This window comes from Cucumis sativus, chromosome 2, assembly GCF_000004075.3.
Source record: "Cucumis sativus cultivar 9930 chromosome 2, Cucumber_9930_V3, whole genome shotgun sequence".
Classification (NCBI taxonomy): domain Eukaryota; kingdom Viridiplantae; phylum Streptophyta; class Magnoliopsida; order Cucurbitales; family Cucurbitaceae; genus Cucumis; species Cucumis sativus.
The window spans coordinates 3,248,802-3,275,274 of record NC_026656.2 but is presented as its reverse complement, the minus strand read 5'-3'; the positions used below and the strand labels follow the sequence as shown (position 1 = coordinate 3,275,274).

General features: G+C 30.5%; 4 protein-coding genes across 7 annotated transcripts; 1 reads left to right on the top strand and 3 right to left on the bottom strand.

The window, feature by feature from the left end:
- Positions 1-1,403: 1,403 nt before the first annotated feature.
- LOC101210852 lies at positions 1,404-5,031 on the top strand. 2 transcript variants are annotated; one of them, XM_011650541.2, is made up of 5 exons: positions 1,404-1,565; positions 2,305-2,660; positions 3,786-4,105; positions 4,418-4,590; positions 4,694-5,031. In XM_011650541.2, exons 1-4 carry the CDS (start codon positions 1,484-1,486, stop codon positions 4,542-4,544), a joined length of 885 nt encoding a protein of 294 aa, XP_011648843.1. In that variant the 5' UTR covers positions 1,404-1,483; the 3' UTR covers positions 4,545-4,590; positions 4,694-5,031. The 2 variants fall into 2 exon arrangements, with proteins under 2 accessions (XP_011648843.1, XP_004144778.1); XM_004144730.3 differs by having other exon boundaries at positions 1,405-1,565; positions 4,707-5,031.
- A 1,158-nt stretch (positions 5,032-6,189) lies between these two features.
- Positions 6,190-9,298, bottom strand: LOC101211101 (serine/threonine-protein phosphatase PP1). Of its 3 annotated transcripts, none has more exons than XM_031881338.1 (5): positions 9,156-9,298; positions 8,477-8,778; positions 7,237-7,796; positions 6,700-6,891; positions 6,190-6,575 (listed from the first exon to the last, which is right to left on the bottom strand). In XM_031881338.1, the coding sequence occupies exons 2-5, from the start codon at positions 8,661-8,663 to the stop codon at positions 6,552-6,554; spliced, it is 963 nt and encodes a 320-aa protein (XP_031737198.1). In that variant the 5' UTR covers positions 8,664-8,778; positions 9,156-9,298; the 3' UTR covers positions 6,190-6,551. The 3 variants fall into 3 exon arrangements, with proteins under 3 accessions (XP_031737198.1, XP_011648842.1, XP_011648841.1); XM_011650540.2 differs by having other exon boundaries at positions 8,477-8,843; positions 9,156-9,296; XM_011650539.1 differs by lacking the exon at positions 9,156-9,298 and having other exon boundaries at positions 8,477-9,149.
- A 3,929-nt stretch (positions 9,299-13,227) lies between these two features.
- LOC105434717 (bidirectional sugar transporter SWEET16) lies at positions 13,228-16,087 on the bottom strand. The gene is made up of 6 exons (XM_031880753.1): positions 16,039-16,087; positions 15,836-15,872; positions 15,140-15,350; positions 14,506-14,667; positions 14,236-14,355; positions 13,228-13,702 (listed from the first exon to the last, which is right to left on the bottom strand). The coding sequence occupies exons 1-6, from the start codon at positions 16,070-16,072 to the stop codon at positions 13,517-13,519; spliced, it is 750 nt and encodes a 249-aa protein (XP_031736613.1). The 5' UTR covers positions 16,073-16,087; the 3' UTR covers positions 13,228-13,516.
- Positions 16,088-17,802: 1,715 nt separating this feature from the next.
- On the bottom strand, positions 17,803-25,020 carry LOC101211351 (ATP-dependent Clp protease proteolytic subunit-related protein 3, chloroplastic). Its single transcript, XM_004144732.3, has 10 exons — positions 24,639-25,020; positions 24,396-24,497; positions 23,600-23,722; positions 21,621-21,680; positions 21,150-21,246; positions 20,990-21,063; positions 20,291-20,344; positions 20,109-20,195; positions 19,341-19,470; positions 17,803-18,053 (listed from the first exon to the last, which is right to left on the bottom strand). The coding sequence occupies exons 1-9, from the start codon at positions 24,939-24,941 to the stop codon at positions 19,375-19,377; spliced, it is 996 nt and encodes a 331-aa protein (XP_004144780.1). The 5' UTR covers positions 24,942-25,020; the 3' UTR covers positions 17,803-18,053; positions 19,341-19,374.
- Positions 25,021-26,473: the final 1,453 nt, after the last annotated feature.

Here is a 26,473-nt window from a genome sequence, read left to right as displayed (position 1 = left end):
TTTTTTAATGGACTTATAGGACATTTGAGTTTAGTTATTTATATATTCGTTCTTTGACGTAGATTATTATTGTCAAAAGTGTGCATTGTCTATCATTTGTAAATATTTCAAAAACAGTATAACAATTTTTAAAACTGAAAAAGCCAACGTAGCCATTATGAATAATACCAAAAACGCTCATTGTGATTAATAGGTACCTAGTGCATAATATTCTTTACTACAAGATTATTTAGATTTGATCATGTATATTTGACAACCTAAATCTAAATGATTGTCTTTTTTCAAGATTTATTTATACCATTGTTTAAATTTTGATATTTTTGTAGACAATTGCTTAGCCCTTAGATTTGATTTTTTTTCCAGAATTTTTTGTATGGTCGTTTAGATTTGGCTACCAACATCCCAATGATTTTTATATTTTGCACACAATTTTAAACAACCAAATAAAAGTTTGAAAAATAATTAAACAATACGAACCAAATAATAGTTTAAAAAAGAAAATGATAAAAAAAAAAGAAAAAGAAAAATATAGAAGAAAGAGGATGAAAATGAAGAACAAATTTGAAATATTTTTTTTTCAAAATAGTCAACTTCATAGAATTTTTTTATTTTGTTATAGGTGTCGTAAATATTCGAGTGTTTGTTATATTTATAAAAATTAACCTGAAAATAGATTAATAAAAAATATCTATAAAAAAGTTTAACATTTTAGTGATAATTTTATAATTAGTATATATAGGTGAAAAATCTCAAACATTTAGAATAACTAAAAAAGAAAGGTAGAATTTGAAAGGATAAGTGGAGCAAAAAGAAAATAAATTTAGTGAAGGTCCTAATGAATATAGTTTTGATTTTTGAATGTATGTTTTGATGTTTATGGTATAGCCAATTCTTGTACTTTTCTTTGGCATTTGAAACACTTTTTGGAGTATTGTATTAAAATGGGCATTGGGCACCACATTTTCTTTTCTATTGCCATTACGGATTTACTTATTTCAACTCCATAAAACTATTTGTGGATTCCAATCAATTATTGATTTCATCCAACTTTGTCATTTTCTCATATTTGATGTATCACTAAACCATTTCATTTAAAACTACTTCTAACTATTCATTCTCTTCCATTATCAAATTATTGAGCTCTTATGTGCTAAGCATTTCTTTCCTTTTTTTTTGGCTTTATGACCTTTTATTTATTTATTTGGGAAATTAACCCTTAAATATGGTAACCATTACGAATGTCAATTCATGAGTAAGATTAAGGCCCATTAATACTGAAAACCCAAATCTAATGGGCTTCAAATCAATTAACCCCAGAATATACTTAGTTGGGCCTTGGCCCAATGGACCCAATGGATAGGAAAGAACTCTTGGTTGTGGAGTATCCATTGATACCAAAATGTCCGTCCCTCTACAAATCCAAAGCATCGTCTTCTTTCTCCGTTTTAGCGAAACTGAAAATTTTCACGGAAGGTCTTCAAAAATGGCGGAAAGGACCAAGAATATAAATATTTGGCACTTGTTCATGCTGCTTAATTTTAATCTCCTGTTTCCCTTTTCATCTGGTAAACTGACTCTATTATTTGCTTCATTTCCTCCCTCGCCTCTTCTGCAACATGATCTCTATATCAGTCTTGTGTTCATGTTAGATTCATTACTAAATGTTTTCTTATTGTGTCGAATTGTAATGTATTTGGTGATATTTTTACTGATTGTGGCTGATTTCTGGAGATTACACCTGGGTTTTGCATCTAAAGAATTTTTTGACACTTCATGGGTGTAATTTTCTGGAATTTAGATTATGGTCTTTCCAATTTGTTGACTCTTTTGTTTCATATATGGTGAAATATTTTTTATTTTAAATCCCTGGAATCATCCTTCTATCAATGAGTATTACTCGATGAGTAGAGAATTTTCTTTTGTTCTATGACAAAAAAAAAACTTGTGGCAGTTTCTTCTTTCTTGTGAATCTATTGGTTGGCTTGGTTGTGTCAGTATGGATGAACTTTGGCGTTATATCTATCTGATTTCTTAGTTGAATAAATAGATTCTTTCATCATATTGAACTAAGAATTTATTGTTCAAGGTTGTACTTCCATGCGTATTTGTGATTTGGTTTACATGGAAGGTGAACATAGCTATGTAGTATTTTTCGTTGTTTTTTCCATTTTATTTACTGAATGACTTGTATCACGTTTCACATTTATAGTAAAAGTTTGGATTATGAGGAATACTAATTGACCTCTTTGTTCTTTCTGTTGCAAGTAGGATTTGTTTTTACAGAATTGTGTTTTTTTCTTGTAGGTGAATCAAACGATGTCTGTATTTCGAAAGGTGGTCGTTTCGCACCCTTCTCATTGGAAGGAAAACCTCCTAGCAAGGTTAGCAAAGTACAAGATTTGACACTTTGCCGAGTTTTCCGAAAGAGGACTTGCTGTGGTGTAGCACAAACACACCCGGCTTTGCTTTCTGTTAGGAGGCTAGCTTCAACAGGGGAAGCCAACCATGAATGCTTGCAATTATGGGAACTTCTGGAGTGCTCAATATGTGATCCACAAGTTGGTGTTCAACCCGGACCTCCTCTAATATGTGCCTCTTTCTGCGACAGAGTCTTCAAAGCTTGTTCTGATGCTTACTTTTCTGTTGATGCTAAAACGCAGGTGAGCAGATGATAATGACCTGGTGATTCTTTTATTTTATTTATTTATTTGGCTGATTTTGTGTCCTAAACAGGTTTCGAGTGTGACCAAACCATAAAAATTTTAACTGTATAAGTTTTCTAAAGCCGGTTCGCTTCTTGAAACATAGATCTTGATACTCATCTTAGAATGAAAAAGAAAAATAGTGTCTCATTACTAGTAAAACTTTGGTTTAGTTATAAATTTAGTCTCTAAGCACAAAGAAGGTGTATTTAATTCTTGAATGTAAGATTATGCTTCTATTTAGTATTTGCTATGAAGGTCGTCAACAAAACATTAATATGACATACGACAGACTATAGTACATCGTAAAAAGCATGAATAAAGATGTGATACATGGATACAACATGATATGAACACAGAACACGTCATTTCTTCCCAATCTAGAACAATTTGACTAGGACACATTTTTAATAATATATATCATCTGTATACTGTATGAAATTTATTTTATGCATAAAAAGTGAGTTTGATGTATTTTTCACATTCAATATTTATTATTTTGTTCTATATTATTATGAGCCAATTTAGTGTATGTGTTCTATATATGCCTACAAATGTTGCATTAAAATTTAAATTGACTTTGTACAACTAGTGTCAAACGCGTATCTATTGTGCTACTAAGTGTCCAATAAGCATGAAACATGTGTTGAAGTGTCCAAGTCCAACATGTGTTGTACTTGGACATGTAAGTCAAACTTAAGCTTTTGTGTTTCTTAGAGCACATCAAAACTAAAGTGTTCTTGTTTCTTAGAGCATATCATTCCAACTCAAGGAAGAGTTTATATGATGAGCATGCGGTATTAGAATTTCACTAACATTATTAACTTAAGGACATTATAAACACAATGTTCAAAGTTGAGAAATACTTTAGCCTTGTAAATTTTAAATTTGTTATGCCGGGTTATTTTTGCTGTAATTTATGATACAATTGGAACTTCATTAAAATTATATTAGTTTGTTTCTTCCATTTTTCCACATGCATGATGTGCTTTCAACCAACACAATGAGAAGTAAAAGCATAATCTTGAACCTTGGCCACCACGTGAGATTAAATATACTTCCTGATTAGACTTTATGATTCAGGTTCTAGCACCCTGCGGAGTGAATGACTTTGTGTGTGGCAGGGCTTCCGAGTGGGTCTCAAATGGTACAGACCTTTGCAACGCTGCAGGTTTTACAATTAAGATCTCTGATGAAGAATCCTCTTGCTATGGTAGTAAAGCCAGACTAGACTCCATTGCTAATTCATGGAAGACTTCACCATCAGTAATGTCATCCCAAAGAACAGGTTACTTGGGCATCTTGGAGGATTTCCAGCAATGGGTAAAAGAAATGAGTTTTCATGAACAGGTTTCGTGGCTGATCGGGTCCATGGTGCTTTCAGCAGGGCTTCTGTTTGCAAGGTTGGGGAAGCTAAACATTTTCATTACATGGTCTTTTATTTTACAACTCTTGAGAGAGAAAAAACTGTCCTCCATTCTTATAAGTTTCTCGATGGCTATGCTTTAGGTTTTACCTTCTATAAGACGGGAACCGGTCATTTAATGTGTAAAACTCGAAGTGTAGTTAGAAATATAAAAAGAACTTGCTTATGTTCATACTCGATCAAGTTAAATGTTAAAACCATGTAGTGCTTGATGTTGAAGACTCAAAATGTTCTAATATTTTTTTCCTTGTGTTTCATCTGTTATATTTTTATGCTGTTTTTAATTCAGCAAAAGGCAAAGCCATAGCCAGCGCCAGAAATATGCTGCCATTCAACGAGCAACGAAGAAAATTGAAGTGACCATGAATCAAAATTCTCTTGCTACCCAAGGAATCAGGAAAGGAAGTAGAAGATGACCTGATACCTTACATCTAAAGACATTTTGTTTGGCCTATTTCTGAGGTAAAGCTATACCTCTTTTCTATCAACTATCTGACCTCTTAATGCTTTTCTCAATCTGCCTCTTCGTCGTACTCTTTTCCTCTCACTTTTATATTCATTGAAGTTCACTTTTGCAGAAAAATTGACTCTGTTCTCCAACAGTTCTGATGCTTGAAAAGTGGCACCCATGGTTGTTCTTCCATTTCAATGAAATATAGAAGACTAAAAAAAATGAGTTATGATGTAGCTGTACAATTGTAGGAAGTACTGGACATTGTGATAATTACTATTGAATTGTGTATTTAAGATAAATCTCTTGTCAAAATCAGCCATATTCAGTTTTATCCTTTTGTAGAGAGGGATTTTGCTCATAGATTAATTTTTGGTGAGAATAACAGTTTGTTGATGTGTACTGAACTGATGAAGCAGCTTTCATTAACTTGATAATTTTTTTAACTTTTACATGTGTACCAAACTGTAATGAAATCTGATGTAATTGTAACTATTGACAGATCAACGATAATGAGCTTAAATCACAAACGTAATTTGATTGTTTTTGATCAAGTATGCATAGAAATTATGAATTTTATATAAAACTTAAAGTTATATTTGTTGGTAATGGTAACAAGTAATGGTAACAATAAAATTCAAATTATTACATAACAAAAACCTCAAAAGTGATCAAATGATGGGATTCCTTTTTTATTACGTTTTCACTAGAATAAACATCACCTTAGTTTTGATATTTATTGCTTTCTTCGGGGTTGTGTTGATTAGAGAAGGGAATGAGGTTTGGGTGGTGGGATGTTGCTCAAGTGATGAAGTGAAAATGACCCTTCACCCAACACAAAGTTTGTTTGTTAGAGTTTTGATGAGAATTCTTCACTACTTTATGAGTTCGTTCAATAAATTATATTTGCTTTCTAAACTTTAAAATTGTTTAATAGGTTTTTTCTTTTTTAGTCAACAAATAATAACACCTAAATCTGCTACTCTATTAACCATTCCATCATGAATGAATGAGAATGCCATTTGAGAAACCATTTTTCCAAATAAAAAAAACTACCTGAGAGTTAAAACGGCTAGGAAACAGATAAATCTTAATTTATTTCTTTTCTAATTTGATAGGCTCCTTATTTTTAAAATAAACTAAATGTTCAAAAAGAATATTGAATTTCTCAAAATTCAGAAATCTATTAGATCGAAATTTCGTAACAACAAAATAAGCACCCATTATAGAGATTGATCATAGCAAAAGCACCCATTATAGAGATTGATCATAACTGTTGCGTAAATAAACCTCAAACAGACTATATAAAGTTTTGATTATTGATACAAGGACAACATTATGGCCAAAATTGTTACACATGAACGTATGGTTTGACACACCAACTTCTCGTATTGACGTAAATACCTCAATAATTAACACTATTGAAATTTGTGTATTTATCGAAAGTTTGTATTTTTCTCTTTTATCTTTACTTGCCACGTTTAACGACAAATTACATCTCAGCACATTAAACACAAACTTAGTGTAAAGATATTTTTCAATTCTTTGAAACTATGGTTTTGGTCATAAGTGGAAGTTAATCAAATTAAAAGAGGAAAAGGAAAAAGGAGAGGTTTCAAGAGGTTATTTATAAAATTAGAAATTCACTCAATCACTTATAATCACCATGGAAGAAGCAAATCTCTTTCAAGTCATTTCAAAATAACTCTGAACCATTGCCTTTCATCTTTACACACAACTTTTGCACTCCAATTAGCCAACCCATTGGAGACCACTGAAATCTACCACCTATTCGGCTACCGGGACAAGGACATACTCGAATTTTTACAGCTTCGATTGACATACCTCCGGCAAGGTCATTACAAGCTTCAAAACTATGAAGTACAGGGCACGAACAACTCTGCCGTCTCCAAACCAACTCGAGCTTGATTTTCATCTTCCAGAGATTGAAAAGGAACGTTCCTCAAAGTAATCAAGATCTTCCAATTTTGGGAGGCTGCTCAAGAAAAGATAGAGAACCATCTTAAGAAAACAGTCTTAATAAGCTCTCAATTTGGCAATGCTAGACCGACTTGAAAGTAAAATGTCAGATGAAGATGTTGGCCTGTTTGTTATCGTACCTTTTTAAGAATTACTCCCGAACTACTTCCTGATGCTATTTGCTCGGGTTTCAATATCTCGAAAGAACAAACTAATGATTCATCAACACTCAATAAAGCACCTGCATTGTCAAACTCTCCACCATAGTTCGGAGCAGAAAATATGGTGACCAACCGTCTTTTGGCGAAGAATTCATATCCATCTTCCACCACCTGAGTAATAAAATGAAACAAGCTCAAAAATCTAAATGGCTGGATCAGAACAAAGAAGTAGAAAACACATCAGAGAACCAAAATGTTTGAAACCATTCGACTTTTCTCATCGATGCCACAAAATCCAAAAGCATTATAAAAGACTATCAAAACCCAAATTTTCATATCCTTGTTTCAACCTAATACAGAATTTCATAACGGCTTCCCATAATGGTGATTACAAAATGAAAGATAAAAATATTTGCAATTTATACTCCTAGTCGACATATGCAGATTGACAGTCTATGGGAACATTCCATACGGAGTTAGTAATTGGTATTAAACTTCAGGAAAAAGCATGTTTACCTGATGACCACGACAAATGAGATCAAGGTCATTCTTATCTAAGAAGTCAGCCACTCGATCTGGTCCAAATGTACAAGAAACACCTCGATCACTGTCTGCCCATCCCTGAATACTAGGATCAGGATCGGACCAAAGCAGATCACAGAGAAGACCATTGTCAGGAATCTCAGTAGGTCTCGGCAGTTGCGTAATCTGATCCAAGCTTTTCAAATCTGGAGATATTCCTCCATGCATACAAAGGATTTTATCATCAATAAGTCCAGCCACAGGCATGCAGTTGAAACAATCAGTAAATATTTTCCAAAGCCTAACGTTAAACCTCCTTTTACATTCATCATAGAAACCATAGATTCGGTTGATCTTTGCATCTTCGTGGTTCCCTCTCAAGAGAAATACTTTATTTGGGTGTCTTATTTTATACGCCAAAAGTAAACATATCGTTTCCAAACTTTGCTTCCCGCGGTCGACATAATCACCAAGAAAGAGATAATTTGCAGAAGGAGGGTACCCGCCATACTCAAATAGTCTAAGAAGATCCTTGTATTGACCGTGTATATCACCTGGACAAAGCCAGCAGAGACAAGATTAAACAACTATGAAACAAAGTTATAATTCAACAGAATTGGATGCCTTTTATTTAGCATTTCAACCTCATTTCCTGATTTATGAAAGAAAGCTCAAATATCAAACCAAAAGAAGAAAAATGTATCAAAACTTCGGCATTCAGGGACACACAAGAGCTCGATTCATTTAGAACACTGGCAAATACCCTGAGGGAATGTTTAATGTTTATCTTGCAGATTGAGTTCATATAGCTTGGTCACAACATCGTCCCTATATACCCCAAAACCCTTAAAATCCACCAACTCCATTGACTCTTATAAAATCAAGCCAACATAATACATAGGTTTTTTCATCCAATTACAAACTACAAATTTGTCTATTCTACCAACTCCACACACCAAAACCCTTAAAACCCACCAAACGACACACTATCCTTTACAAATCATAGTACCATAAACCAAACGTAGACTATATAAAACTCGAGTCTAATGCACTATCTTCAAGCTACACAATTCCAAAGCTCCCAGCTCCACAAACGCAAGCTTATAAGAACTCCAAGCCAAACATTCAAACAACAATTAACCGTAGACTTCGCTAAGATTGTTCAAAACAGAATTAGAAAACATTATAATCCACAGATGAAAAAGAAGCAGAAAGAGAGAGAGTCAATACTGACCACAGATGCGAATAGGAGCACTAAGGCGGAGTAGATTTGGCTGAGAGAGGAAAATGTGCTTGGCGTTAACACAGAGATGGCGGATTTCAGCTTCTGAAAGCTGAACCTGTTTCCCTCCTCTCCCTTCCAGAAGCCTTCTAATTATATCATCCAAAACCCCTTTTTCAATCCCTTCCATTGTCATCATCCTCCTCTAATTCTTCTTCTTCTAAACAGTTTCCTCCAAGATTCACACCAGAATATCAACTACTCTGCCGTAGAACTTGCCCTAATGACTCTTCAAAAAGGGAAAATCAGCTTGGCTGCTTCAAATTGAAGAAAGATCAAAAGGGTATCTTCCAAATTGGAGAAAAGTAAACACCCAAGTCTTCAAAAGAGGCAGAGAACCAAATCAAAGTAGATACAGTGAATTCACACAACAAAACAACAAGAACAAGAAGCACAAAAAAAAACCCTCCAAAAAGTTTTCAGATGAAAGAACAGGAAAGAGTTTTCAGAAACAAGTCAACACAAAGAAGCCAAGCAACAATTACACGTAATGATTCCGATTCACAAAATCTCGGGTAGGAAAAAGGAAGAAAACCCACATGAGAGAAAGATATTTACAAACAAATTTGAGAGAATCAAGCTCTGAAGATGAGTCGATAATGAGAGAGAAGGGAAATTCTTGTTATCTTACATTTGGTTTCTCTGGTTGAAATCTTCAAACGAGAGCTGACCCGCGTATGATAGCAAAATGGCGCATGTAAGAAGATTTCATTTGAGAATTTGGACAATCATGAATGGAAGTCTTCTGTTTTGAATTGGTTTCCATTATTATTATTGTTGCAATTTACAAGAATTTCCCACAAGGAACAGATGTTCAATTGTTCACAGTTCATATACAAATCCATTGATTAAGCTTCTTTTTTGGAAAGATTCCAACTTATGAAGAATCTTCATTGAAAAAGGAGAACTTGATAGGAAAATGGTCATGATTCGGCCTCTTCCTCTTGTATAAATCTTGACGCTAAAGTTTAGTTGATTACAAATTTATAATTGAAAGTTTTAAAAAATGTTTACTTTTTTTTTTCTCTTTTACTTTATAATCGATGGAATTACGATTATTTATATAAAAAATTATTGTTAATTACAATTATACCTCAAATTTTCAATAGTAAAAATTAGGTCAATAAAATTCAATTCTTACGTAACATTCCACTTTTCAAAATATAGAACTATTTTTTAAATTCAACTTTACTAGTTTTTATAATTTAACTTAAGAGTCGTCATTATCATTTTTTATCACAATGCATTTTAAAATATAACTAAGATGAAAAGAAAGTTGAGTCCATGACAAACAATTTACTATAAGTAATCTAACTTATTGTGTACTTTTTCAGCCTAAACTAAACTACTGTTAAAGATAAATATTAATGATCTATGTAAGTGTGTCTATTATATATATAATGATAATTAAATGTTATTTGCAATGTAAGTAATTGATAAAATTTCATTCAATTCAAAACTAAATAATAATGAATTATATTCTTACACTTTAAAAATGAAAGTACTTAAGTTGTTTCCTATATACATATATACATATTTTTCCCACTAACTTCAATCATTTTCTTTCATTTATTATTTTTAGAAAATAAGGGTTCAATCAATTTTACAATATAAAACCATGAAGGGAAGGAAGGGATTAGGGCTTTTAATATAAGTAGTTAAAGGGAACATTCTAACTTTTCTTTTGATTCTATCTAAAATAATATTTGGAATAGGACAAGAAATATGAATGAATAAAATTATCACACTAATTTATTGTTTTTATAAAGAACCAAAATAATAATAATTAAAAAGGTAATCTTTATCTCAATTTGAATTTAATCAAGTCCTTGTTCTCATCCTAAACATTATACTTCATTGGTTTATTTATTTATCTTTCTATGTTTCAGTCCAATTTTGTTTTGTCTTTAGGTTTTAAATTACCTTTTAAACTTTGAGTTTTGATTTCAATTTGGTATGGATATAGTTTAGTTTAGTGATTACAAATGTTTAGTTTTTATCTCAATTTATTAATTTTTTACTATATACTCATACTTCACTATTTGGTATTTGTATATGTTCCTTCATTTAAAATAATTATGAAACGAAATTTTAAATTTAATTTTAATAACGATGAAATATAGTAAAAATTAATAAAATTAATTAATCAATCATAATTTTGATTAATTAATCGGCATCTATACTAAAGACTAAAAATAAAGATAAAAGTGAAATCTTGAAATATGGTGACTAAATTGAAACAAACTCAAATAATGTTGGCAATTTTGAAATTTAAGAACTAAAAGTATTTTGAATAATTTAAAAGGTAGATGAAAAATAAAGAAAAATTGCATTAGATGATAAAAAATTTAGAAAAAAAACAGCTCATAACACTTTTTTTTTATATTGCAAATTTGACAAATACGACGGTAATAATCTGATGATAATCTATTTTTAAATTTGTTATTTTTACAATTTTAAAAATACAGGTTAGATGACTCAATCTTTATAACTTATTTTCTCCAAAAATAAACTTAGAAATTAAGGAGTATTATATATGCTAATATTGATTCATTTATTGCATAAAAAATGTATAGTATTTATAAGTTGTAAGGGACCATTATGATAATGAAAAATTGAATAGATAGTAAGAGTGAGGTAATGGTTATTTGAGAGTACCTTTGAGTAGTTGAGAGTTTGGACCATTATCACATTAGAATATATATATATATATATATCCCTAATAATGATTTATAATAGGAGAATTAAAACATCACAAAACAATCCAATAATATTAATTATATATGCATATCATACGTTCCATCGGAAGAGTAGTTCGACATACACAATCACAATATCAATGTTTTAACTTTTATTTTCATTTTAAAAAGTTAAGTAATATTGACTTGTATGTTCACCGAGGTCGAAAGTTTAATTTCTCAATTCGCGATTGTTGTACTAAAAAATACTTTTATTTTCGTTGTTTAAGGAACTCATTACTTTGTGGCTATATAGAATTGACAGGAGTTTTATAGGATCGACTATTTCGAAGGTAAATGGTCGTGTCTTCTATTGATGTTATGATGATGTTTTAAGTATTTGAGATTTGTGTCGAGAAATAGACATGTCTAAGTCAATGTCAAATTAATTAAGCTAAAATATATCTAAACATATAAATAACCAATATAAAAAATAGGTTATTTGGGTAGTGGTTTAATTTATTAATTGGAAGATTTAAAAATTAAATCTTTATTGATACTCAATTCTTATTGGAAGATTCTTTCTAATCATGTTATATTGATTCTTCAAATAAAAGATAAAAGATACGTGTGATTATGATCACCTTGGGTCAAAAGATCAAAAAAAAAATGAGGAAAAAAAAAGCCATATATATTCAATCAAAATGTAGAGATTATTTTAATAATTATTTTTAAAATATTATTAAAACTAAAATAAATAAATAACAAAAAAAATTAAAAAATATATGTGTATAACATAATCAAAATCAAGTTGAATGAACTTTATTTTTTTTAGTGATTTTGGTAAATAGTTAGTTAATTTTTTCAATATTTTAAAAAAAATCTTAAATAAATACTTTATTTTAAGTGAGTTAAAATGTTGGAATATAAAATAGAGAAATTTTAAAAAATATCAAATTTTAAAAAATAATTACATTCTATAGCAAATTCTATCACCAATAGTCATATTAATATGTTATAATGATAGAAGACAATCATTAATATAATCCAAAAATTTGCTATACAACTTGTTAATATTTTAATTTATTTTGTTATTTTTTAAAATATTCATATAAAATATTTTATTTTTATTTACACTAAATTCTCTTTTATAATTATTTTGATTTTTCAATGTAAATTCATTTATATTTTTTCTTTAGAAAGGGTGTCATTTATATATATATATATATAGAAAATATCATTTCTCTTTGTTTTTGCAAATTGGGAGAATCGCGTGCTTTGAAGCGTTCGTCAATGGCGATGGCGTGGCCATGGTTGTTTGTATCAAATAACAAATCAACATATTCCACGTGCCTTTTATTAATGCTGCCTTTTTCCTTCCCTCATGGATGTCTACTTTTTTTTGGTTTTTTTAATGCTAAAGGAAAAACTAACTTTAATGTTTCAATCCTAATAATACGCAAATATCAATTTATACCGTATACTAAGAACGGTGGTATTAATTTAGACTCTAAATTAATAAATTTATCTACTTAAACATTGAATTTGAATATATCAATGTAAATTTTTAAACTTTCACAAGTGTATCTAAATAAAACATAATTGAGGTTTTAAATTCATACGATGGTGTAAGTTCGAGGTTTAAATTAACACACTCGTAAAAGTTTAAGGTTACAATTTATATAGTTCTTGTTGTAAATTGATTTTTTTTTTCTTAACATTATGTACATATTTGATCTCTAATTCTACTAAGGGTACATATTTAAGGGAATCTTTAAACTATTTTTATTATTAATAATATAGGAAATTTTGAATTACAAAAATAATCATAGAGTTTAACTGTTTCAACCTCCTCTTCAAAAATAATATTGGAGTTAAGTATAAGTTTGGAGGGGCAATCAACAAAGTTTGTTATTCTTTTATTAGTTTTGTTAATATAATTTAGTTTGTTGGTATATATATAAAACTTATATAACTATCGACTTCGAGTTTAGAGAGAGATCGATTTCATTTTCCTACCTCATATATATAAAACTTATATAACTATCGTCAATAAGAACTTTTACAAATAGAAATGTCCGTTCATGGTAAACAAAATTTATTGATATGCAACCAATTAGAAAATTATCATTTGATCATACAAAGTACATAAAACTCAAAACTTGATATAAGCTTGATCTCTATAAATATGTTATACCTCATATTGTACGGCCAAAAGAGATTAGAGTTGCTCTTGGTTTGAATTTACAATGTATTGTGATCAACTGATACCTCTTGGTTCGTTTAAATTTAAAATATTGATTCGGGCAAGAGATTAGGATTGGTTGATTTTTGAAGATAGCGTGGTTTCGGAAGGTGGTGGAAGAAGATGTTCATGTAACAAAGAAGTGTCCTCTTTGTTGTATGAGATGGGGATGTGGGAAGGTTGAGGTCCATTCATGTAAATGACATAGATTACCAATTGCATCAATCCTAGAAGGAATCCAATAAAATTTGGTACCTACAAAAGAAAGTCATTATATGGCATTATCAATTACATATGCAATTCAACACAAATATATTATCAAAAACGGAAAAGAATATCAATTTTTAATGTGAGTGACACTTAAAGTTTAAATTGATATAATAAAGATGGTTTTGTTGAAGTCGAGATTAAGATACTTATCAGTAGGTTCAACATCTCATAGTGTTGATAGACATCAACGAACTTATTGATTTTGTTAGTCTAAGTGCTACTAATTACAATACCCTAGAAAAACTTATAAAAAACAACTTTCGTTGTTATATCGTTGTCATTAAAATTCAAATTTAGCTAGCATATAGACAAAGATTAATAAAACGTATTGTGACTAATAGGTTATCATCAAACATTAAATACAAGGATCATTTTAGTGCATACTAGATTAACAATTAACAATATACTAAATATCGACATGAACATCGCAACAAAACCAATGTAGCGCACACAAACACAAACAAATACATACACACACATATACATGTATATAATTATGAGAGAAAAAGAAAACTTACTCCAATGAAGGGATCTTTGACAAGAAGAGCATAGAAAGTCCAAACCCCAGAGTTTAAGAATATGCACAAAGTCAGAAGGAATGGCATATACTCCACACTTTTACTTCTCACCACTTTCCTCTGCATTATTTTCATTTTCATTATTAATAATATTTCAACACTTAAGAATGGATTTTCAAAAAAAAAACTTTGAGATCCAAATAATGAATAGTAATCAAACTAGACATTAATTAACTTTGGTAGAGTTTAATTGGAGAGAATTATACTAACCGCTATTCCTAGGGGTGAACCGCAATTTATAATGTTAAGAGCAGCACAAATGAATCCAATCACATTGATTCGAGAGTTTCCATGTAACATGAAATACGATATCGATATTGTTCCTCCCACGAATCCAACGTCAAAAATTGCCACTAAAGTTGTTGTTCTAACCTACGAAAATATATACAAACATGATTAGTAAACAAATGATATGACGAAACGACGTTAATAAATCAATATATATACACACAATCGAAATTCAAGAAAAAAAAAAGAATTCCTTTTGAAAACTCAAAGAACAAATGTTTAATTATATTCTTAAAATCTAAAAACAAAAAGGTCTAACTTTAGATGCACACATGTTCTTCAAAATTCGTAATGTATGTTTGGATCGTATCTTTAGTCGTGTGAGTTTTGACACTTATCTACTAGTTGGGTTACCTTTCTTTTCTGAAAAATATGTTTTTTAATTGGTTGTTCTGCAAAAAATGATTAGATGTGATTCAGCTAGCAGTCGAGTGTTGTAAGTTTAGAGATGGAAATGGTTAAAAGTCATGTTCAAGGATGTCGAAAACCAAATCAAAAGTTACGAAAGTAGGGCAACGATGAGAAACAGGTACGGTGTGGACGAGTTACGACATACTTTCATGTGTGGAGGTGAAAAGAGAAGGAAGATGGTGAGGTAACAGATCTGGAGGGAAAGTCCAAAGATGTTGACAGTAACAATGAGAAAGCCATCAGGCTTAATGAGACCATAATAAGCCCATAAAGAAGCTGTGAGGAATGTCGAAACATATGGAAGACTATCAAACTCTTCTGTTGATCTTTTCTTCAACACTCTCCAAAATGTTTTTCTGCACAAAATTCATCACATTAATATCCATTAACTTAATGATCAAACTTTGAATCCAGGGAGTAACAGTACATCAAACTCGAAATAGTAATCTAAGTTTATTAAAACTATGCTTTTAGAGGTAAACTTTCTTTAGGGTGAGTGAGTCCCTCAAAATCGATTCTTATCTAAATTGGGTTAAATAACTACAACAACAATTTTTCATGCATTTGAATATAATATAAGAATATAATTTCAAATTCTATAATGAAAATACTAATTAAGAAAAATAAACCAAAAAAACCTAACAGAGACTATAAATTAAATATATCATAACTAAGATTAGATTTGAAAGTAGAGAGATTTTAATTAAACAAACATTCAACTATGTTGACAAAAATTTAACTAATCTGATTGAAGAAGAAAAAAACAATCTCACCAAGAGGGGTTAAGAGAAATGAACAAAATCGTTACAAAACGGAAAGAGAATTTATGGAGTGAACTTACATCGGAGAAATGAAGAACAATACTGAAATGATATTTCCTGAAAAGCAAAAAACGAATTGTATTAGCCCTACTGAAATGCATAAAATGAAGAGAGAAAATTTGAACTATGAACAAAAGATTGAAAACAAAAATTAGATTACATTAATACAAACTAAAATCAAGTTTTTGTTTGTTTGTTTTTTTCATTTTTCTTTCTGTTTTACCTATGACTCCAACAAAGATAGGAAGAGGCTCCATGTTTAGAGAAGAAAAAAAGAGAGTGATGATTTCAAAATAAGCTACGATGAGTTGAATCTTTATATATTATCCAATTTGGCTTTCAATGTAAATGAAAGAATTATATATTAATAATTCAAATAGTTTATTTTTGAATTAATTTAACACAAAGGAGAGATATTTTACTCCATATATAATTTTATATTTTCTCATGGCCAACTCAATCCTTGCAAAGTCTATTTAAATATAAGAGAGATAGATTTGAATTGGGATCTTTAGTTATAATAACATTTTTATAAAATTATACTAAGATTTCCTTTCATACCCATATAAACATGTCTTTTATTTTATTTTATTTTTCCTTTTCTTTAAATAGAAGCAAAAAAAAAAAAAAAAGCAGAGATTAATCTTCGGTCGAAATATTTAATAGTTTGATTTGTTTTACATTTTTTTGTAAGATCGTGGCAGTAAAATCACAGTTGCCTTTGAAATAAAGAATCTAGAACAAAACGTCGTTGATAGAACGATTGAAAAGTCATCATCGTTAAACGTTTTAAACTTTTAAAATGAATGAGAGTTATGTACCTGTAGTTTGGTTACTAGAAGAATTAATTTTTAAAAAAGAAATAATTGTTGACAAATTAACAAACACATATAGTTTTCTAAACATTGTAAAATTTTAATATTTAAAAATTAAAAATAAAATTTAGAAGTCAATAACTAATAAGAAAATATTTAGAAGTTTCGAAGGTGAAACATGCTAACGTGTAATACTCGAATTGAATATCCACGTAACATCGATGTTTTTAACAAGCAACGCTCAATTGACCCAAAAAATTCATTATACTACAAAAGAAAAACATTGAGATCTATCAAGCAGTAATTTAACGATGTTTTAAAAAATGTTTTACATCTAGCACTATATGATTTGATTGATATTAAGTATATAGTAGAAGATTCATAAGATTCGCATTTAATACCTTAATCAAGTTTGTAATAAATTAATTAAAAGACTTTCCTCCTCTTTTTGGTAAACTAAAAGTTTTCAAACTAAATGCCAAAATCTAGATCTTCAAGTACATTTGTATATTGCATACATACATTATTGAGCTCTGACTTTAAAGAAAATGATAAAAGGATTACCTTTTTTATTTTTTAAGAAATGGATTCCACAGTTCTCAATCACTTTGACCCAAGTATCAAATAATTGGTTTGAAAATTTTAAATCCTTTTTTCTTTTCTATAGAAATCGTCAAAACAACAAACACATTACAACAAGTGAAACAAACAAGGTAGAGTAAGAAAAAGAAAACGATGAGAAAAACTCCTCTAGAATATTATGGATTGTTTTGTACGAGTCAAAGATAACCATAATAAAGTGATTTTTGTTGCATATTCTTTTTGACGTGTTGTGGTTGAGTTCATATTATTTTATTAAAATTTTACTTTATAATATGATGTATTGATTTTATCTAATATTCAAAAGTACTTTTTTTTGGTGGCTTTCAACATCCCTTGAAAAGTGCTTTTATTTTCTCAAAATCAATTTCATCCAAATGATTCTCAAAATCAATTATATTAAAAATGTGTTTTAAAATGATTTTAAATATGGTAAATGTGATAGTCAAAAGTGATTTTTACCATTTCAAAATCACTCGTAAACAATCACATACCTATATTCTTAGAATACTATAGGACTTTTTCCACGATCATTCGATTAACCTACAGCAGTTAGAGAAAGAAAAAACATGTAAAAGAAGTGAGCCATTCATTTGTGATCTAATCTAAGATTTTTATTTAAGGAAGGAAAGTTTGTAAATGTTACACAAACCCCAGATGTACGTTTGATGAGTAAGGTATGAGGAGGGTGGAGATTAAATTTGCAGCAGAATAATAATGGATCCCTTGATGTTGACTCTGTTGTGCAATCCAACGTGGGAATATTGAACTAAATTCAAAGCATTCCCCTTGATCTGCTGCAAACTACAAATATATTTCAAAGCTACACAAAAAAAAAAAGAGAGATAATTTCAATATTCTTTTTTTCAAACACTCTAAGCACGAAACCATGTTGGTGAGAACTACTTGGATCCAACAATGCATGAGACGAGTTGGGACACAATTAACTGGCAAACCCAATAAATAAATATATCAACTTGCACAAACCTTCCAAGTTTAGAATTTGGCCTTAGATTGTCAAATAAATTTCTAAGAAAATAAAAACACAACCCAAAGGGTTACTACAAATAAGTCTTAAGATTTGTCTAGTAACCATTTAGTATTTGGTTCTTTTTACTAAGGGTTCGAGTTAGCTTACTTAATCCTATAACATTTGGATGTAAGAGAACTTGTGAGATATTAAATTTTAGGTAGGTGGTCACAATAAATAGAATTCATAATCCCTTGGTCTTTTATTTGGTAATTGGTTATTGAAAACGATAATTATAAACACTACTTCTACCTATATTTTTCTCCTTTCTTTTTTCTTTGTATTATTATGCAATTTACACCAATATTTTCATAAACAAAGCCAAAGATTTAAAAACTAGAAAAAAAAAATTCAAAAACTTGATTTTGTTTTTAAAATTTGAACCCGAATTTAAATAATTCTAATGTGAAAACCATAAAATGGAATTTAGGAGATACAAGCCTAAATTTCAAAATTTTAAAGTAAAATTATTACCAAATGTGTATTGTCTATTACATATTGAGTTTTGTCCGTAGTATGTCAATAAAAAAATTAAATGGTCAAAAATAAAACATTTGACATTTTGTCTATTTTTTCAATTTTTTAAAAAACCCCTGAAAAAAAACTATTGAGGCACAATATTGAAAATTCTAGAGTCTATTGCTTTTAAAGTTCAAAGATTTGAAGAACAAACAAACTTGAACTAAGTTCTTAGTAACCTATTAAACACTTAAACACTTATAGAGTTCAAAGACCAAAAAAGCTCGAACTAAGTTGACTGAACCAAATACAATACATAGACACACATTTATATAGTATTGGGAAAGAATGTGTGCTGGAGGCTTCGTACTAAACATCATTGGGATGGTTTTATTTTTTTCCCTCAATTCAACGACTAAATGGACTCAAAGGAATTACAAATCTATGAACCTAGAGAGATGGAGACACTTTGGAACAACGAATTATGAGTAAAACCCCTGCGGGGATAAGAAAAAAAAAAAAAATAGAATTCTATTGGCTCTCTTAGACACCGTCATGTTGAATATTGAAGAAAGAATAAAGTGTTTTGAGTTGGCAAAAAGGGTGAAATAATTGGCTTACTTGCTATGAATGGAGAGTAGATTTGAGAGGAGATTTAGAATTCATCTTGAACTTTGATGCCAGCTCCTTTGTCCCAATCCTCCGGGGAAGCCATATCAGCCATAATCTTCTCCTGACCGCGCCAAAGAATCTGGAGCCAACTTGTCAAATTAGAAATTATAATTTACTGGCATAACTAAGCAACATGACATGTGCATCATGTTATAAACATGGCCTAAAATATTTGTTGATAGAGTTCATCGTCGAGATTAAAGATTAATCGACATCTTTTTTTATATACACACATAAAAATAATATTGATAAATCAATAAATGTATTTGTTCTAATATGGAATATGGGTTACTAATAAGAGGAATTTGGTTTGGTTTTTTCATTTTTGAAAACATACTCTTTTTTTTTAGAATTTCTTGCGAGGATTGTCGATATGCTTAACCCAAACACATAATATTATAACCCAAACTTAAATAATCTACATCTCAAACACAAACTATAATAATTCATTGCTTACCTCAAAGGCTCCCTTAAAGGTAGAAACAAAACTAAATTTATATCATTTTTATAAATATTTTGATTTTCATAAATATCCATCGAAAACAATACTCTATCAATATATCTCCATCGAAAACAATACTCTATCAATATATCTCCATCGAAAACAATACTCTATCAATATATCGGTGAAAATGAAATACCATTATCAATATTATCATATTAGTATTTTAAACCTTGATTATACTTATTGCCCGAAAAATCTGTGCATTAATTTACCTTGTCAATAACTCCAAATTCTTTGGCCTTTACTGAGTCCATGTAGTACGGTCCTCCTTTCATCACATTTGCTACTGTCTCTACTGACTGAAAATATTAAAGTTGTATGATGAATTATATGGTATGTCCTACGTCGTGAGTTAATAGAAAAAGAGTAAAAAATAAACGTTGTCTAGGCTTACATTTTCAGTGTGCTTTGCTAGGAGTTTCACTAATGTGTCCCTGTTTGTTAGCACCTGAAAAACGAGATGAAATATATAAAGCTCAACTTATCCTTATAGAGCGGGAGGGGGGAGAACTGAAGGGCTGAGAAAAACATAATTTCCTGGAAAAAATTTGGGAACAAAGGTACAAATCTACCTTTAAGGACGTTCATGGTTCGGGTTAGTTTAACTCTTGGATATATAATCCAAATAGATCCTAACAGCAAATATTCAATTCGGTTTGATTTTTTATTTTGTGTGTATAAACGGTTAAATTTGATTTTTCGGTTTTACATATACAATAAGAGTTCCATTCGGTTTTATAATATCTAGTATATGTATAAACTATAAACATTTTGGTTTGGTTTTGGATCTGATTTACAAAACTAAACCAAACCGAAAATTTCAATTTCCTTATAATTTTAAACTGGACCAAACCAACGGCTTCAATAACATCTAAAATTTTGTTTTGGTTTGATTTGTTTTAGTGTTCACCCCTACCATCAATGTATGAAGATGCAAAAAGATTTTCTAATTACGATTACTTGAGTGAGATTTTGAACAAAATTTCCCCTTTTCACTTCTTGCATCGAAGTGGTAAGAGTTCCAGCGAAAATCAGTGTTATAGAAACTGAGTTCTCTTCAAAATAAATTATCAAGCTATGGAAGGGTCTTGACCTCTTTTGCACGAATTATAACGTCACTAGCAGGCATCAAACCATATGAAGGGACACTGGGCTGCTGTATCATCGCTGGAAATGAATTCAAGGGGAATTTGATCATTCTATATGAGCAAATAAACAAGTAAACAGATATTAACGTGTCAAACGCATCAAACCTTTGGCATGTGGCATCGAATAACGTCTGCCTTTAGTTCCTGCAGCAAGTAATAAACAAGCATGACCTACGGCAGCTCCAACATTTACTGTGTGTATCTGTATGAGACATTTAAACAACAGGGCATAATTATTTCCCACACTGCTTACATTAAAGAAAATAATTTCTTTAATCTTATTTTACAAAATTATAATTATTATTCCATTCAGATTACAGGAGCAAAAGAGATCAATCCGCACGTCACTTCTCAGGTCAGTTGTTGCATCTACAACCCTAGAAATTTTAAGTGTTTACCACTTCATGAAAACAGTGTACTTACCACCAGAATTCACGCCGTTGGTGCAGTGTTAAACTTACACCAAGGTATCAATCAATGTCATAGTAATTCCAAACTCCAAAATGCATCTAGTTATCATCTTGCCACTAAAAGAATAGTAGGAATGTACCAAATGGTTTGGAGAAGAAAACATACCTCATTTTTTGACTGCATCAGAGCATCATAGATAGCAAAACCCTCTGACTCCATCGCAACCTGAATGTCAAATAATTTAAGCATGTTGAAAGAAGACTGACAAATGAATGCATGCAATTATAAACCTACGAAGAGTATTGTAAATTTATCAAGTGATTGGTTACAAAGGTAAGCAAATATAAAATATTGTGGGGCCTGTTCGTCATAAGATTCATTCTCGTTTTTTATGCTTTTGAAAATAAGGGGATTAGTAAATACAAGAAAAAGGTTTCTGGAAGCCAAAATTTGAAAATCATTTTGCAATTGAGTTAATTCGAGGAAAAACAAAAAGATCATTTTAACATCTTTGCCTTTTCCATTTTCAAAATCAACAGAAACCTAAAGCACAATTTTCAGAAAAGATAAGTCCAATATGATTCAAACCCATTTTCATCTTCAAATTAATAAGCTAGCTCGTGGACAGAAAGACCACTCTCGGTCTCTCTCGGTTACCATACTTTGCAATATTCATTTAAACCATCCATATTGTTTCAAACCCACTTTCCTATATTGAAATAGTGAGCTAGCTAGAGGAAGACCCAACCCCTCTCCTACTTGATAATCTTGTGAAAGATTTATATCTTCTCACGATCAGATCACACAACATTCTGAAAGACTTGTCAACTCGTGTAACCCCACTGGCAGAGATTGTAAAAGTTCCATCTCCATTTCCAAACTATTGCTGGTGGAGTGTACTATGTCAGGAAGAATTAGAAAAACCTGTTCTATCATTCTTGTCCTGAGACAAATGAACCCCTGTCCCTCTTTTCTTATTATTACAATGCTTTTTGTGTTAGGTACTAATTGAAGGAAACTACCTGAATGACCATTCCATGGTATTATGGTCATCCTAGTTATATGCCTTCAGTTCTGATGACACGGAATAGATTCATTCTCTAGCTAAATAACGAAGGAATAGATTTTACTATTAGTTTACTGCTGCAGTAATTAGCACGGGAATAAACAGATTTTGGTTTTAATAAACTACTCACAGTAGACACTCAAGAATAAAAGTGTTCATAAATCTAGCTCACCAAATTTCACATATTTGTGATCAAGAAGCTGTCTTACGAATTACAATTAAACATATTTCTGGAAATGCAGAATCTAAAAACTACAATCACATTTTCAACTGTTTTTCTTGATTATTTTTAGTATAGAAATTTTGCTTCCATTGAGGGTAAAAATTTAAAGAATACATGAGGCATACAAAAAGAACTAATTCCAAAAGGAGAGAAGATGGCTAAAATTTCATTTGGAGTGAGGAACAATAGAGCGTTTAGAACATTGATTTTCTTGATTTTGAATGGAGACAAAATGAATGTTGAAGCATCTCAAACAAAAGAACTTCTAGTCAAGTCAAACAAGCAGATATTTGTTAAACCATCTCGGAAACCAAAAACATACACGAATGGAGTATGGTAAATTAAATTTATATCAATAATTTAACTCTCTTCATCAAGGGTTGAAAAATATTTTAAATACCTATCAAGCAAAAATCAATATAAATTAAGGAGGAAATGACATTATTGGAGTTTGAATACAAAACCTCCTCCTCTAATACTATGTTAAATCACCCTTAAGATAGAAAAAAAGGTTATGAAAGGAATCATATCAAATATGTAGTATTTACAAACAAAAGTATTTACTTATTAGGGGAAAAAATCATATACTTCTATTGTTGAATCATAACTAAGGCACAAGATCGAACTCTTCAACCGTGTAAATATAATAATTGTGGTAAGTTAAATTTTTTATCAAACTTAACAATATTCAAATCAACACTTCGATTTAAAGCAAGATGTATAGCCTGAAAACAAGCCCTGAAAACCCCCATGGTAGGCAGAAGATTTCAGAAAGGAAGGAGAGGATGTGCATGCTCCTAACAGCTTAATTTCACTCCCTTCACGTAACTGAATAAATTCAAAGTCAAGACTTACCACTTCGCCATCATCACGAGTTGTCCCTGTGGAGTTTATGTAAAGATACATTGGTTCTTTTGGATCCATCCATTGCAAGTACATTATTTGAGCAATAACTAGCTCTGTAACAGCTGGAACCAACTGAGAGTAGAAATAATTGAATGAAGAGCGATCAGTGATCAGATACACAAGAAGCTGAAAACCTCTTTAAATTAAAAAAAACGGAGTAAAAAACTACTCATAGCGTTGACATAAAAGTTTCTCAATCATTCCGAATCAACTATGCCTTGAGATGAAAAGACCATGTTACACTTATATTGTGAATGGCTATTTCAGTCAGGTTAATGCAACTTGAGAGGAAAGAAATGAAAATCAGCATACAAGAAAAGAGAACTTGGAAAAAGAACTTGCCAAACTTCAAAATCAGTAGCTGAATATAATCACAAATTCTGTTCTAATATGATTTTGGTACCGAAGCACCAAAAGAGAACTTAACTAACACTTTCAGTTCAACCAACAAGGCTCCTGAGACACCTCGACATCACTCATTAATCAACTAGAATCAGTGATGTCAAAGATATGCGATAATCATGAGAAGCACCTTTCCGGCGTGCACTAGTTAGTTAAAAACGCTCTAATTTTGTATAATTCTGTATAGCATAGTTCGTTTTTTTTTTTTTTCCTTTAATGAAACTACTCGACGAAACGAAATTGAAAAAATCATTGTAAATTCTCCCATGCTATTAGTTGAATAGTTCCTCGAGTATCAAGTTAAATCGTACAACACTAGAAAAACTCTAATTCAAGAACTTACAGGCATTCCGATGTAAACAATTCTTCCATGAAGTAACAGAGACGGCAAGTCCGGCGGCGGCCTCCTCGACCTATGTTCATTATAGGAAATTGATCTTTCGACCTTATCCAATAAGAAAATCACCAAACTCACAACATTAGCAATCTAACAAGACTCCGTTCTTTTACAGAAATTCATACCAACACAAGCGGGAACAAAAGAAAGTAACGCGAAATTAAGCGAGGCGAGAGACAGCTAACTTACTTGGGCAGGTGCAGCCATAAGGCGAGGAGCATCAAAAATATCCAAATAAGGAGGAGACTCGGAATTTGCAGGGCGGTTTAGCAACGTTTCAGGTGAGGTTGAAGCTACTGAAGCGAGCTTCGAAAGAAATGGATCCTTGGGGTTAATTGGAGGCAAAGGAACTTTAGCATTGCTTGTAGCGTTTAAGCAGGAAACAGTCCTGAAATTGATGGCTCTATGGAGAGAAAACGAGGAAGATGGAGCCGCCATAGCCATGGGCTTCTGCAAGGTAACGGTCATGGGGAGCTTCATCCCAGTGGCCATTTTTCTTGGATTTCTTCAGCTTCTTCTCAAAGTTTCTCAGAGAAATGAGAAATGTAAGGAGAAGAATTACAGTTTGATTTCGTAGAAGAGAAATGTTTGAAAGGGCCGACTCTTGGGCCGAACTATATGAGAGAGGCCCAGTTTCATCAAAGGATTTTTTTTTTCCCTCTCCCTATAAGGATTAGATTTAAAATATTAATAATTATTTTTAAAAAATTATAAATAAAACAAAATTGATTAAATTTTATTAACGATAGAAGTGGTAGATCATATTGGAATTATTGGTCGATCACTCATCGACCATAAAAATCTATCATTTATAAAAGTATAGATTTTACTATATATTTGTAATTTTTTAAAATGTCGATACATACTTGATTATTGTTTTTAAAATTTCTATTCAATATAATTACTCGAACTTTGTTTATCTTTTTATTTTTAACGATTACACGTGTAGCAATCATATTCAAAATATGTCATATATTGCAATATTTGAATCTTATTTTTAGTGGTCTATTTTCGATAAATTATATACATCTATCAATAATATAAATTTTTTATTAATACATCTATCAACGATAGCAGTCTATCACGAATTGATGTACAATTTTAACATTACAACTTGTTAAAAAGAAATGTTTGATTTACAAATTTAGTTTCATATTATTGAGAGAGAGAAAAAAAGGACAAATATCAATTTATACTCCTCAACTTTGAGGATTGTATCAACATAAGTTCTAAACTAACAATTGTATCGGTATAAACCTTGAATTTTAGAGGTTATATCAATTTAAGCTCTATATTAATAGTTGTATCAGTTTAAACTCATCAACTTTTTCAATTTTTATAAGTATATCCAAGTAAAACATAACGAGGATTTAAATCAATACACATTTATATAAATTTTTAATCTAAATTGATACATTTGTAATAGAAGTTTATGATTAAAATCCATACAAACTCAAACCCAAACATATAAATTCAAACCTTCCAAAAACGGTTTCATGGATGATTCATCGAAAAAAATGTTTTTAAATTGAAATTTTATTTAGCTCTTTTAAAAGAAACGTATTGGGTGTGTATCTAACTCTATGTATATAAATAAAAGCATACATTTTTTTGTTATAATTTTGTAAACTAATTTAGTTACCTATTTAGAGTTTTTTATTAGTTAAAATCGTTTCTACCACTACATTTTAACCAAAAACGATCCATTTTTAGTTAAAAACATTCGTATAGTTATCCATCAACAAACTAGGGAAGAAAATGAGTCACTTTTAAATTTAGTAAAATGATATGAAATATTGCAATAAATCAATATATATTTGTATGTATGTTTATTTGTATTGATTATTTGTATTATATAGTTAATCGTGATCTATCACAGCTATATTTGTGAGTACTTTTAGAAATTCTATCACTTAAAATAATTTTTTAAAAAAATATATCACGTGTGCAATCTACTCTCCATATATATACACACATATAGAATAATTGCAACGAATAACATTTTTAGAGATAATATGTTATGG